This window comes from Theropithecus gelada, chromosome 7a (genome assembly GCF_003255815.1).
Source record: "Theropithecus gelada isolate Dixy chromosome 7a, Tgel_1.0, whole genome shotgun sequence".
Classification (NCBI taxonomy): domain Eukaryota; kingdom Metazoa; phylum Chordata; class Mammalia; order Primates; family Cercopithecidae; genus Theropithecus; species Theropithecus gelada.
The window spans coordinates 24714967-24728425 of record NC_037674.1 but is presented as its reverse complement, the minus strand read 5'-3'; the positions used below and the strand labels follow the sequence as shown (position 1 = coordinate 24728425).

Sequence of the window (13459 nt, the reverse complement as noted above, 5' to 3'; positions counted from 1 at the left end):
ATATCATGGGAAAAGTAATTTATCAGATGGTGTGCTCTAAGATTTGCCTCTGAACCCAGTTAGTGGTGGATTTTTAAAATATGTTTTTCATTCTACAGGAAAGATTTTTAAATGGGTCAATAAGTTTCTTCACCAGCACCTTTGATCAAATCTTAAGCTTAAAAGCTACTCTTTTATAAAACATATGTAATGTTTGGCTCCACAGAGCCTTAGTTCATAAATACATCAGTTTCTTATTCAGATACTTTTCACTTTGGTTCTTATAAAAAAGCAATAGAAATACTTTAAAAACTAATAACTTGTGTCTTGCATCTATAACTTGCCTGAGCAGTGATTTGGTCCTTAGAGATACAAATATAATTCATAGTAAGAAATAATGGGTAAAAGTAACTCCCAAAGATGCCAAAATAAAGCAATAATAAGATGGCACTTTCCTTGGGAACCAAATGTGATATGAATGACTAATTTATTATAACGTAAAAATCTTCACGTCCTTGGATATACTAAATTTGGTGCAAATTAGTGAAACGTAAGGATGCTAGTGATCTACATATGCATACACTTCATAGTTAACAAAGTATATATATAAACACTCAGACTGTATAATCTCTCTGTGAAGTTATTTACAATTATGTATATTATGTTAACATAACATTACTAGGAGAAGCAATTCTAATGTAGAGCATTGTGAAGGTCCTTAATCTTTCAGTTTGCCAATTTGAACCATGAATTTCATACAGAGAGGTGGGAGGATGGATCTGTAAGTAGGTACGTAGAGAGGTATAACTCATTTGAGGTTTAATATCTATACAAACCAGTGAGTGGGCCTGCAGATGATCAGATTGAAAGGACTTGGAAATATGCATATAAAGATCTGAAACAGGCAGAGAAGTGTGATCAGAAAATACACACAATAAGACATTAAGAATATACTCATGAGACCAGGCATGGTGGCTCACACCTGTAATCCCAGCACTTTGGGAAGCCAAGGTAGGAGGATCATTTGAGGTCAGGAGTTCAAGAACAGCCTGACCAACATGGTCAACCCAGTTTCTACCAAAAATAGTAAAAATCAGTTGGCCATAGTGGTGAACGCCTGTAATCTCAGTACTCAGGAGGCTGAGGCAGGAGAATCGCTTAAACCTGGGAGGCGGAGCCTAGATCGCCACTGCACTCCAGCCTGGGCAACAGAGCCAGACTAGGTCTCAAAAACTCATGAGTATGCAATACTTTATTTGAAATACTCATCATTTTCCTATATTATTGGACAAAATTGCATTAGCATTTTATTTTTTATTTGCTCAGATTACATACATTTTGCCTAATGGATACCTATATTTTCTCTTTATTTCTCCTGGCATTTCTTTTCTACCCCTCTCTCCAAGGTACATTCCAACTCTTGAGCTCCTAAAATTATTATTACTGTGCTATTTTGGTGCATTCTATAGTTCTTCTTATTTATGAGGGTTATTGGATTCCTTCCTAGACTTCATTAGAACAACTAAAAATCTTGGAAATTCTGACCATTTACAGGATTTAAAAGTCGACTGTAAAATTATATCAGGCTTGGGTCTCAGGTATTCTCTTTGTAAAATGACTCGGAAAGATCTGATCTTGAAGTATTCTAGCCTCAAAAATTCTTGCTTTGATACCAACTATCTATAAAGTAGAGCTTTTATCTGGTGTATTTGGTTAATGCAAAAACAGTTACCCAAATCAGGAATCATGGAAAATGATACTTGTATCTCTTACCATTTTAACTTAAAACAAATTAAATATTGCATCATTTGTCTGTCTTTTAATGCAGGTGTAAGGCCTTTTCTTGAATTATCTTGCATTTCAATACCAGATTAAAAGTCTCTTTCTGAGAGTAGTTCTGATTTTAATTACATATATTCTAAAGTATATCTATCAGCAATACTTTTTCTGTTTCTATAGTCAATTATTGTATTAATATTTGTGGCCTACACTTGACCTTTCTTTAATTTTTCCAAGATATGTGAGTTATTTGCATTTCAGAAAGACTATTAGAATAAAAACTGCAAAAGTGGATAGCAATAACCATACTTACTTACATGTCTCCCTTTTAGAGGGGATAACACCTCAAAAATAAATAGGGGATAATTATGGAAATGAAACTTTCCCAGTGCAAGTGGAGGAAGACTGGAACATTTTTTCACGAGTGAAATTTCTGGAGACTTAGTAAGAACAGTTAAGACATATTTTATCATAGTTTTATCAGATAGAGTCATTTTTGGATTTTCAGGTAATATTCCCAAGCTTTCAGAGATGCTGAGAACAGAAGAGGCACTAAAACTATAATTAGGGGGAATATTAACATTTTTCCCTAAAACTAATCAATGGGTTAGAGGAAAAAAAGCTAATAAATACAGGCATTTTAATGTTATTGATTAGTCATCATATCTAGATGAATTTCTTTGCAATTTTTGACTCTTTTTGTGCTTAAATTGCTTTGCTTTACTATTTTGCCATTGCCAGTACTCTCAGCTTAGATATTTTACCTCATATTAATGTATACTACTATCTGTTAAACAGCAATTCCACAATTAAGCTCAGGTGATCTGAAAAGTAAACTTTTTATTGTGTGTACAGTGAACACGAAAGAGAGGTTTTTTTTTTTAATTATATTGGTTCATAGAAGACTAGAAATAAAGCAATATCATATATATTAAGTATTATATATATACTTAAGAATTTTCAAAATTGAGCAAGTTTTGAAGAAAAAAATACGGTTTATTACTTTTCTTGCCCATTTTAATTCTAAATCTAATATTTTTTCTACTCAAAATGTTTAAATGTAAGTTCCTTGCTAACCAATTTTTTTAATCCCTGGTGGACATAAATGCTTACCTGCCTTTCATATTTCAAGCTAATGCCTAATATTTCCTAATGTCTAATGTCAAAAATCAACCAAGTAACTTTCTTTAACTCTTAAGAGGTTTGTCATCAACATTATAATCACTAGATCCGATTAGTCTACACAGTAACTGATAATCAGTGCCAGAGTCTAGAACAAACCTCTCAGATCACCTTTTTTCTCTGATGTTAAGATACACTTAATACCTAGCTTGTGCTTTTAGGCTGATTGACATGCCTGATTAAATCACATGGTTCTCTTTTCCTTTAAGAAGTGGCACGATTCTCTCTGTACCCTCATGCATATTCATGCAGGTTGAAAGGAAAGGTCACCAAGTCTCTTCTTATCTGGGTGTATTGTCAGAATATAGAAAAACAGGACTCTGACAAGCAGAGGCTCAAGTTGTTTATTGCATTTAATTAGAGGGTCATCGCTCTGGACTTAGAAGCAAAAGACCTAGATTTGTGTCCTCTCCTTCTACTACTTAGTAAATAGTAGCTTAAACAAGTCATAGAACTTGTACTTTAGTCTTCTCAACTGTAAATTACGGAAAATGTTTCTTAGCTCACTGAATGGTTTGCGAGGATGACATAATGTAAATAAATGAATTTTATAAATTCTAAAGCCCTATCGAGTAAAAATACGAAATGCAACATTTATTTCCTCTTTGGGACAAGTTATAACAATGTCTTTACACTCTTTATCCATGTTTGCCCTTCTCCGTGTTCAGGGTGCATCGTTAAAAGGCGAAAGAGGTATCATGCTTTTTCTGTGAAGGAAAAAAATACCAGAATTTTTAAAAGTATTTTATTTTCTGTTTTAGCTATCGACTTCAATATTATAAAGATTCTAAACAACCCAAGAGCATATGTGTTGCCCATATCCAAGGAAGAATCAGGATTATCAAGACTAGCAACAAAGGTTTGGAGTATAATAATTATGAAAAAATTTCTTATTTGTTTAATTTGCAATTTGTGCTGTACACAGGCAATGCTGGTTATTACATTCTTAACATATATTTTGGAAAAGAATTTAATGGTCAAAAGAGATTTGTTTGAAGGTTTAATCTTAATATTAAAAAGTTTTATTTTCTTCTGAAAATATCCCCATCTCTAATGAAAAATATCATAATATTTATCTTTTTTCCTCACAACATGTCTTGTCACCGTTTCTCCTTTGGTTGACATACAAAGGCTCCATCTGGTGTTTGCACACGAATATGATCTCAATAAGCAGCCAAGCTGCAGGGAAAACTTCAAAGGAGTATCAACAATAGTTGACCTGTCCTTACTTCTTAAGCCATGGTCCTAGAATAATTGACCACATGTAGATACTGTTACTCTTGAGTCTTGAATGCTTAGTTTCTCGACATTCTTGAAGGTGCCTTGCAAGTAGAGATTTCATGGACTCACCACCATGTGTTGCCTTAGCCAAAATTTGATGAGATTATTGACCTGAAATTCTGAATTTGATATCTTAATTTGTTAGACAATTAAGTTTTAAGTTGGTCATAGTTTTTATTGCTAAAATGTTGTCTACATCATCTTATCAAGCCTGATAAGATAATTTATTTAAAATTAAAAATTATGCCTATATAAAAACCACTTTCTGAAAGTCAGTATTTATGTTTTTCCCTGTATTTAATAACCCAAGCTTAATAAAATATCTTCCTACTTTATTCTGACCTTCACAGTGAGGCTAAGGATGGTTTGCAGGCACTTCAGATATTAACTGGTGACGTATAGAAGTCAATTTTGAATCAATAACAATGTCACACCATTTCCTTTGGGGCAATATTGCCAGATTTAGAAATCAGGGATAAGTAATAGAAATTATATATCTGATCTTCAGCAAACACCAAAAATGGTCTCTCAAACTTTGTTTAGTAATTAACACATGGGTTTGTAACAGATTAAACAACCTTTTTCAGAGGATGCTGTTAACAGATAGACACTGGAAATACATCTTTAGTAGTAACAGCACATTGCTGCATTTTTTGCCCTGTCCCATTGTACTAGTCAGCTTGGACTGCCATAACAAAATACCATGGACTGGGTAGCTTAAGCAACAGAAATTCATTTCTCATAGTTTTGGAGGATGGGAAATCCAAGATCAAGGAGCCAGCCAATTTGGTTTTCTGGTGAAGCCTCTCTTTCTGTCTTGCAGACGGCCTCTTCCTTGTTGTGTCCTCATATGGCAGAGAGAATGAGCTCTGGTATCTTCTTCTTCTTATAAGGACTCCAATCCCATCATTGACAACCTCATCTAAACCTAATTATGAAGAGCTCTGAAATAATACTGCTTGAGCAATGGCCAAACTATTTATAAGTATTTCTTCTGGAAGGAAAAGACTCTGAAGGCCACAAGAACTGTTTTCAAATATGTAGAGAGCTACTGTAGGAAAGCAGAATTAGAGTTTTTCTGTGTGGCTCCAAAAAAAGTATAACTTTTGCCAATAAATAAGCAAAAGATATAGGGATATAGATTTCAGCTCAACATGAAAAATTTTCCAGACACCAAAGTTGTCCAAATGCTAAATGGGTGCCTGTGGGTTTCCAGTCCCTGAAAGTAACATTGGGTATGAGCATTGGCAGAATACATATTCAAGCCTCAAAAATCAGTGTTTAGCTTTCTATTCATTGTAGCAATTATCCTTCAATAAATTAACCGCAAAATTAGGCACCCAAATCACCCCTTGGACTTTCTATTTCATCCTTTATGATCATTCTTAAGTTTATGGAGTTGCTTGATTCTTTGATTTTAGGGCTAGGTTGACTTGACAATAAAAGTCTTGCTTCATGGAATCTTAAAGTGCTCTGACAAATTTCTGCTATTATCTTTCGTGGGATGAATGGAAACATTAGGATTTCTGTTCATTGGCTTGGCTATTTGGAGTGTCTCTAGCAAGAGGTTTTTGGTCAACTTGCGGCATTCTGCTTTAAAAACCAGAACACCAGGCCAGGTGCGGTGGCTCACGCCTGTAATCTCAGCACTTCAGGAGGCCCAGGCAGGTGGATTACGAGGTCAGGAGACGGAGACCATCCTGGCTAACACGGTGAAAACCCATCTCAACTAAAAATACAAAAAAAATTAGCCAGGCGTGGTGGCGGGCACCTGTAGTACCAGCTACTCGGGAGGCTGAGGCAGAAGAATGGCATGAACCTGGAGGCAGAGCTTGCAGTTAGCCAAGATCGCGCCACTGCACTCCAGCCTGGGTGACAGAGCAAGACTCCATCGAAAAAAAAAAAAAACAACCACCAGATTTGCATTTAATACCTATTTGCCTCTTACCTGGCTGAACTACTCTTAAAAACCATGAATTCTTATAGAGGAAAATTTCCTCTTATAGAGGAAAAAGGGCTGCAAACTGTGATTTTCTTAACTTAATAACTGATAACTCACTTTGGGACGCCGAGACGGGCGGATCACGAGGTCAGGAGATCGAGACCATCCTGGCTAACAAGGTGAAACCCTGTCTCTACTAAAAAATACAAAAAAACTAGCCGGGCGAGGTGGCGGGCGCCTGTAGTCCCAGCTACTCGGGAGGCTGAGGCAGGAGAATGGCCTGAACCTGGGAGGCGGAGCTTGCAGTGAGCTGAGATCGGGCCACTGCACTCCAGCCTGGGCGACAGAGCGAGACTCCATCTCAAAAAAAAAAAAAAAAAACTGATAACTGCAGAAAAATAACAGAAATGTCTATTTCTAGAATTTTAGTAAGATAGAATGTTTATCTTATAGTACCCAAGAAAGAAACAGGAAGGGCATTGCAAAACATCTATCTAGACAGGAAAACTTTTTAAAAATCTAAACTGAGCTTGGGCTAGTTTTGCATACATTTTGAAAATCGAGCTATATATAACCCATTGTGAATCATGGGAGCTTAAAATGAAGGAGTGATTTACATCAGAGAAAACATGTCTGATACTGACATTAACTTTTTCCTGGCAAAGAATTGCTATTGATTATGATAGTCCCATTATTTGAAATGATTCTGTAGCTGCTAGGAATTCTGAAACATATTTTTTGCAAAAACCTATAGAATAAAAAAGTGACCATAAGCAAAAGAAATTCAAGAGAACTGTATGTATCAATAAAAGCAAATGAAAACAAAATTTTATTTCCCCACAGGAAGTGTAATCAATAAAAAATATCTCATAACAGTATTACAAAGATTGAGGAAAACTTAAAATATTAGTAGTTGCCATACTGACATTTCTCCTATAAGAAGGGAATAATAGAATCTTGGAGTAATTATATTTATCGTTGTATTCTTGACATAGGATTTTTAGTCAACAGGTTTTTTTTTTTTTCCATCAGTACCTTGATGCTATCCTACTGCCTTCTGGTCTGTTTTGTTATGATAAGAAGTTAGTTATTAATCTTATTAAAGTTCCCCTATGTATGAGTTGCTTTCTCTTGCTGCTTTTGAGATTTTTCTCCTTGTCTTTATTTTTTAAAACTTTGTCTAGGATGTGCTAGGTGTAAATTTATTCTACTTAGAGATTGCTGAACTTCTTGGATGGGTTTTTCATAAATTTTGAAAATTTAGACCATTATTTCTTCAGATATTTTTCCTATGCCTTTTCCTGACTTTGTTCATTTTCTTCATTTTTTTTTTCTGTTCTTAAGACTGAATAATGTCTATTGCCTATATACAAGCCTGATAAATCAAAAGGGTAGAAGAGCCTTACTGCGTATACTTATAGACTCTTACTTTGGTAAATTCCTCTAATTAAGAAGATGCTTTCTGGAATTTCCTTTATTTTAATATATCAAATTGTAACTTTATGCTAAATATGAAGTTATATTTTATTCACACTTTTTTAGAAACACAAAAGTAATCATCATCTTGATTCTTTTCTTCCTCTTACAGTCGCACTATAGTAGTACTGGTCCAGAGTTTAATCGTGTTCTCTTCAATTTTGGAGGTCAGAGTCCATTGATTTTATATTATCTTAAGATGCATGAGCTGGCTGGTATTTCCAAAGCACCTAAGAAAACCAAGATTAAACTCACTAAGATTTTCCAGGAACCATATCCTTTTTAAAGCTTTGCTTTAATATGATTTGTTTCAAAAATAATACTCAAAACGTTTCACTGAATGTCTCAACTGAGAAAAAAAATTGAATGCATGTTTTATCAATGCTTCTCTTTAGTATTAATATTTACTTATGCTTAAAACTTTTGGCTAAACTATCTTTTTTTTTAGATCTAATGCTATGGTTTTGCATGTAAGAAAAGTAAAACAAACATTAACCCAAAGAACTTTTAAAACTGGTATACTTGGTTCTCTGGTAAAAGGCTATCTTTGCAACTTTACTGTTCAGTGACTGGTTTCAAACATTTGTCAGAATTATGAGGCATGGGCTTCTAGCCTTCTCCAAAGAGAGTTTTAGGCATGTTTTAGCTGTGGAATTCTTTGTTCCAATGAAAATTTATCAGAACAATTTTTACACATAAAAAAATTTATTTTTATGTGTAAAATAAAAATAAGTAAAAATCGGAGCTCTTTGGTTGAAGCAGGGGTAGGGCCCAGAGTTCTGTTTTTTACAGTCCTGTCTATCTTCAGTATAACTTTTCTTGGCCCAGTCCCCATTAAGGACCCAGGTGAACCCCAAAGGAATTAGAACACTAGCCACTAAATTAGAGTGTGGGCTGCAGTGGCGGCCCCTGCAGCAGCGGCGATCCCAGCCTAGCCCGGCCGCCCGCGCCTGTCGGGTCCGGTCCGGTTCGGCCACGGAGGCAGCGCAGTGGCGGGACTCCGAACCTACCCCGCCTAGTGAGCCGCGCCGCGCCACCCCACCCGGCACCCACCAGTCCGATGGGGCCGCAGCGGCGGCTGTCCCCTGCCGAGGCCGCCCTGCTCTGGGGCTTCCTGCTCCCCCTGACAGCCACTCAGGAAGCAATCTTGCATGCGTCTGGAAATGGCACATCCAAGGACTACTGCATGCTTTATAACCCCCATTGGTCAGCTCTTCCAAATACCCTAGAAAATGCAACTTACATTAGTTTGAGGAATCTGACTTCCACACCACTATGCAACCTTTCTGATGTTCCTCTTGTTGGCGTAAATTAGAACAAAGCAGTTGTGGTGCAATGGGGAAGCTGACATTTTCTTGAAAACACCGGAATTGAACAGAAAAGAGGTGCTGAAGCAATGTTAGTTGTCAATAACAGTATCCTATTTCCTACCTCAGCTAACAGATCTGAATTTCCTGATGTGAAAATACTGATTGCATTTATAAGCCACAAAGACTTTAAAGATATGAAGCAGACTCTAGGAAATAACATTACTGTGAAAAATGTATTCTCCATCGTGGCCTAACTTTGATTATACTATGGTGGTTATTTTTGTAATTGCTGTGCTCACTGTGGCATTAGGTGGGTACTGGAGTGGACTAGTTGAATTGGAAACTTGAAAGCAGTGACAACTGAAGATAGAGAAATGAGGAAAAAAAAGGAAGAATATCTAACTTTTATCCTCTTACAGTTGTAATATTTGTGGTCATGTGCTGTGTTATGATGGTCTTACTTTATTTCTTCTACAAATGGTTAATTTATGTTATGATAGCAATTTTCTGCATAACATCAGCAATGAGTCTGTACAACTCTCTTGCGGCACTAATTCATAAGACACCATATGGACAATGCACGATTGTGTGTCGTGGCAAAAGCATGGACATGAGACTTATTTTTCTCTCTGGACTATGAATAGCAATAGTTATTGTTTGGGCTGTGTTTCGAAATGAAGACAGGTGGGCTTGGATTTTACAAGATACCTTGGGGATTGCTTTCTGTCTGAATTTAATTAAAACACTGAAGTTGCCCAGCTTCAAGTCATGTGTGATACTTCTAGGCCTCCTCCTCCTCTATGATGTATTTTTTGTTTTCATAACACCATTCATCACAAAGAATGGTGAGAGTAGCATGGTTGAACTTGCAGCTGGACTTTTTGGAAATACTGAAACATTGCCAGTAGTCATCAGAGTACCAAAGCTGATCTGTTTCTCAGTAATGAGTGTGTGCATCATGCCTGTTTCAATATTGGGTTTTGGAGACAGTACAGGCCTGTTGATTGCCTACTGTAGAAGAGTTGATGTTCACACTGGTTCTTCTTATATAGACTATGTTTCCTCTACGGCAGCCTATGCTATTGGCATGATACTTACATTTGTTGTTCTGGTGCTGATGAAAAAGGGGCAACCTGCTCTCCTCTATTTAGTACCTTGCACGCTTATTACTGCCTCAGTTGTTGCCTGGAAACGTAAGGAAATGAAAAAGTTCTGGAAAGGTAACAGCTATCAGATGATGGACCATTTGGATTATGCAACAAATGATGTCTGGTGAACAGATTGTCCTGCGATAATATTACGTGGAACGCTATAATGTGTCATTGATTTTCTACAAATAGACTTTGACTTTTTAAATTGATTTTTGAATTGACAATCTGAAAGTCTTCAATGATATGTTTGCAAATATATATTTTTATGAGCTGGTACTGACAGTTACATAATGTTAAAGTTGTGCCTTCAAATTAAATAAAAGGATATGGTATGTGTAGTTTCCAAGATGTTTTACATACAGTATATTTTTCTAAAAAGAAAAACAAACAAACAAACAAAAAAACATGCTTTGACCCACCCCTATACTTTTTTACTGAAATGTTTCTTCCAACTGTAATGGTAGATAAAAGTATTACTATCAAAGTGAGTTTCTGAATGGGTTTTACTGTAAAGAATTATGCAAATTTTATCTGCTTTATAGAAATAACTGTTTAAGACCACGCAAGAAGGCGGTTCAACAGTGAAAATTTGGACCTTATATCACTGCAGAGGTTAGAAATGTATAATTTTGGAATAAATATAAGTGCATATTTTTGTAGTATGTTTTTTTAAAACTCCTTTCATAAACTTGAGAACTGAAATTACTTCAGACTGCATGTGTATTATATTAAGAACATTTTTTCAGGTGTAGAGAAACATAATATATAGAACTAGTCACTAAAAGGAGACAGAAACTGAAATCTAGTGGTCTGCTGGCTGTTTTTTTGAAAATGTAGCTTAAATTTCAATACGAACATTCAGTTTCACTTTGGTATTTCTGATCTTTGAAATTTGGTTCTGTTGATGTTAAGCTTTGATTTTTTAAAATTATTTTTCTTAAGAAATTATGTATTAATACATATGACTTATTGTTGAGTACAACATTCCTAACATTATCCCACATTCCCCCACCCCTACCCTTTATATTTTTTTTCTTCCTGATTCCCACCCCTTGCCCCATAGGTAGTGGCTGTTAATCTTGGTGGAGGATGTACAAAGTGTGGTTCAGAGAAAAGAATTGGCAAGAACAGCAAGAGACTTGGTGTTAGTCTCAGTTTAATTACAATACAAGGAAGAGCTGAGCAATTTGCCACAGCTCAAGACACTTGTATCTCAGCCTTCTCATCTGCAAAATTAAGTAGGTTAGACCAGCTAATCACTCTGGTACCTTCCAACTTGAAAAATTTTTTCTCTTCATTCTTTGGTAAATTTCAGATGTGGCTTGAACATTCTCCTGGGAGTCAGAGGTCAAATTATCTTTCCATTTTCTTTTATTTTATCTAAGAAATGCCCAAATGACAAGTGATAACAAAGGCAGCAGGATTTTTCATTTCTCTGTAAATAATGTATAAAATATGTGAACAGATCTATATATTTCATCTAAAGCCAGTTCAACTTATTAAAAAAATAAACTTAATCCTTTTAAAATGGATCAGACCTTTGATATTTGAACTAAATTTTGTATTAGAGTTTTTTTTAATACTTTTTCTTTTTTATTATTATTATTATACTTTAAGTTCTAGGGTACATGTATACATGTGCCATGTTGGTGTGCTGCACCCGTTAACTCGTCATTTACATTAGGTACATCTCCTAATGCTATCCCTCCCTTCTACCCCTCCCCACAATAGGACCTGGTGTGTGATGTTCCCCTTCCTGTGTCCAAGTGATCTCATTGTTCATTTCCCACCTATGAGTGAGAACATGCGGTATTTAGCTTTCTGTTCTTGCAATAGTTTGCTGAGAATGATGGTTTCCAGCTGCATCCATGTCCCCACAAAGGACACGAACTCATCCTTTTTTATGGCTGCATAGTATTTCATGGTGTATATGTGCCACATTTTCTTAATCCAGTCTGTCACTGATGGACATTTGGATTGATTCCAAGTCTTTGCTATTGTGAATAGTGCTGCAATAAACATACATGTGCATGTGTCTTTATAGCAGCATGATTTATAATCCTTTGGGTATATCCCCAGTAATGGGATGGCTGGGTCAAATGGTACTTCTAGTTCTAGATCCTTGAGGAGCCGCCACACTGTTTTCCACAATGGTTGAACTAGTTTACAGTCCCACCAACAGTGTAAAAGTGTTCCTATTTGTCCACATCCTCTCCAGCACCCGTTGTTTCCTGATTTTTTTAATGATTGCCATTCTAACTGGTGTAAGATGGTATCTGATTGTGGTTTTGATTTGCATTTCTCTGATGGCCAGTGGTGATGAGCATTTTTTCATGTGTCTGTTGGCTGTCTGAATGTCTTCTTTTGAGAAGTGTCTGTTCATATCCTTTGCCCACTTTTTGGTGGGGTTGTTTGTTTTTTTCTTGTAAATTTGATTGAGTTCTTTGTAGGTTCTGGATATTAGCCCTTTGTCAGATGAGTAGATTGCAAAAATTTTCTCCCATTCTGTAGGTTGCCTGTTCACTCTGATGGTAGTTTCTTTTGCTGTGCAGAAGCTCTTTAGTTTAATGAGATCCCATTTGTCAATTTTGGCTTTTGTTGCCATTGTTTTTGGTGTTTTAGACATGAAGTCCTTGCCAATGCCTATGTCCTGAATGGTATTACCTAGGTTTTACCATTGAAAGTTGAAAGGTATCTAAAACCTTTCACACTAGATTACTTTTATTTTTAGCTACTTTTTATTGTGATTACGCTTTGATTGTGTTTGATTTTTGATGGGCATGAATTTGTCCAACAGCTATACAAGGATTCATCCACCAATTTACTGAGAATGTGGGAAGAGTGTGAGTATGTGTGGGGCGGGGAAGGGAGGAAGTGGAGACCTAAAGTAAGTAACTTAGCGGAGGATTTGATCCCATTCAAATTTGAAAGAAATCACCCTTTAGAAAGTAAAGAGTCTTTCTGAGCTTATAAATTATAATGGCCACTGATAAGAATAAATGTTTCTAGACTTAATGAACAACATGATAATGATAATGATGCCTCACTTACATCATCACTAGGAGTTTTTCAAAAAATGAATCAGATTCCCCCTATATATTATTGTTGGAAATGACAAGAGTCCTGTGACAAATGGGCAGAGCAGGCACCCATCACAGTCACTCTACAGATAAGAAAACCAGAGCACAGAGGTTAGGTGGCTTGCTCAGGTGATTCATGCAGCAGCGCCATCTAATTCCTGAGCCGTGGGTGCTTTCCTGACATCGCAATCCAGGCTAGAATTCTCCCTGAGCATGATATCAGTGGCTGCTGGCAGAGCTAAAAAATATTTCATCCAAGATACTGATAAGCTATTTCCA

At 36.2% G+C, this 13459-nt stretch overlaps 1 protein-coding gene and 1 pseudogene across 3 annotated transcripts in view; both read left to right on the top strand.

The window, feature by feature from the left end:
- Positions 1 to 13459, top strand: part of FAM227B (family with sequence similarity 227 member B) — a 279192-nt gene that overhangs the window by 229232 nt on the left and 36501 nt on the right. For both annotated transcript variants that reach the window (XM_025390814.1, XM_025390815.1), the window contains 2 exons: positions 3702 to 3799; positions 7752 to 7912. In XM_025390814.1, coding sequence (XP_025246599.1) covers positions 3702 to 3799; positions 7752 to 7912 — 259 coding nt within the window. The remainder of the gene's footprint in view (positions 1 to 3701; positions 3800 to 7751; positions 7913 to 13459) is intronic.
- Positions 8700 to 10388, top strand: LOC112628036 (annotated as a pseudogene). Its single transcript, XR_003120260.1, has one exon. The product of XR_003120260.1 is annotated as a signal peptide peptidase-like 2A pseudogene (transcript).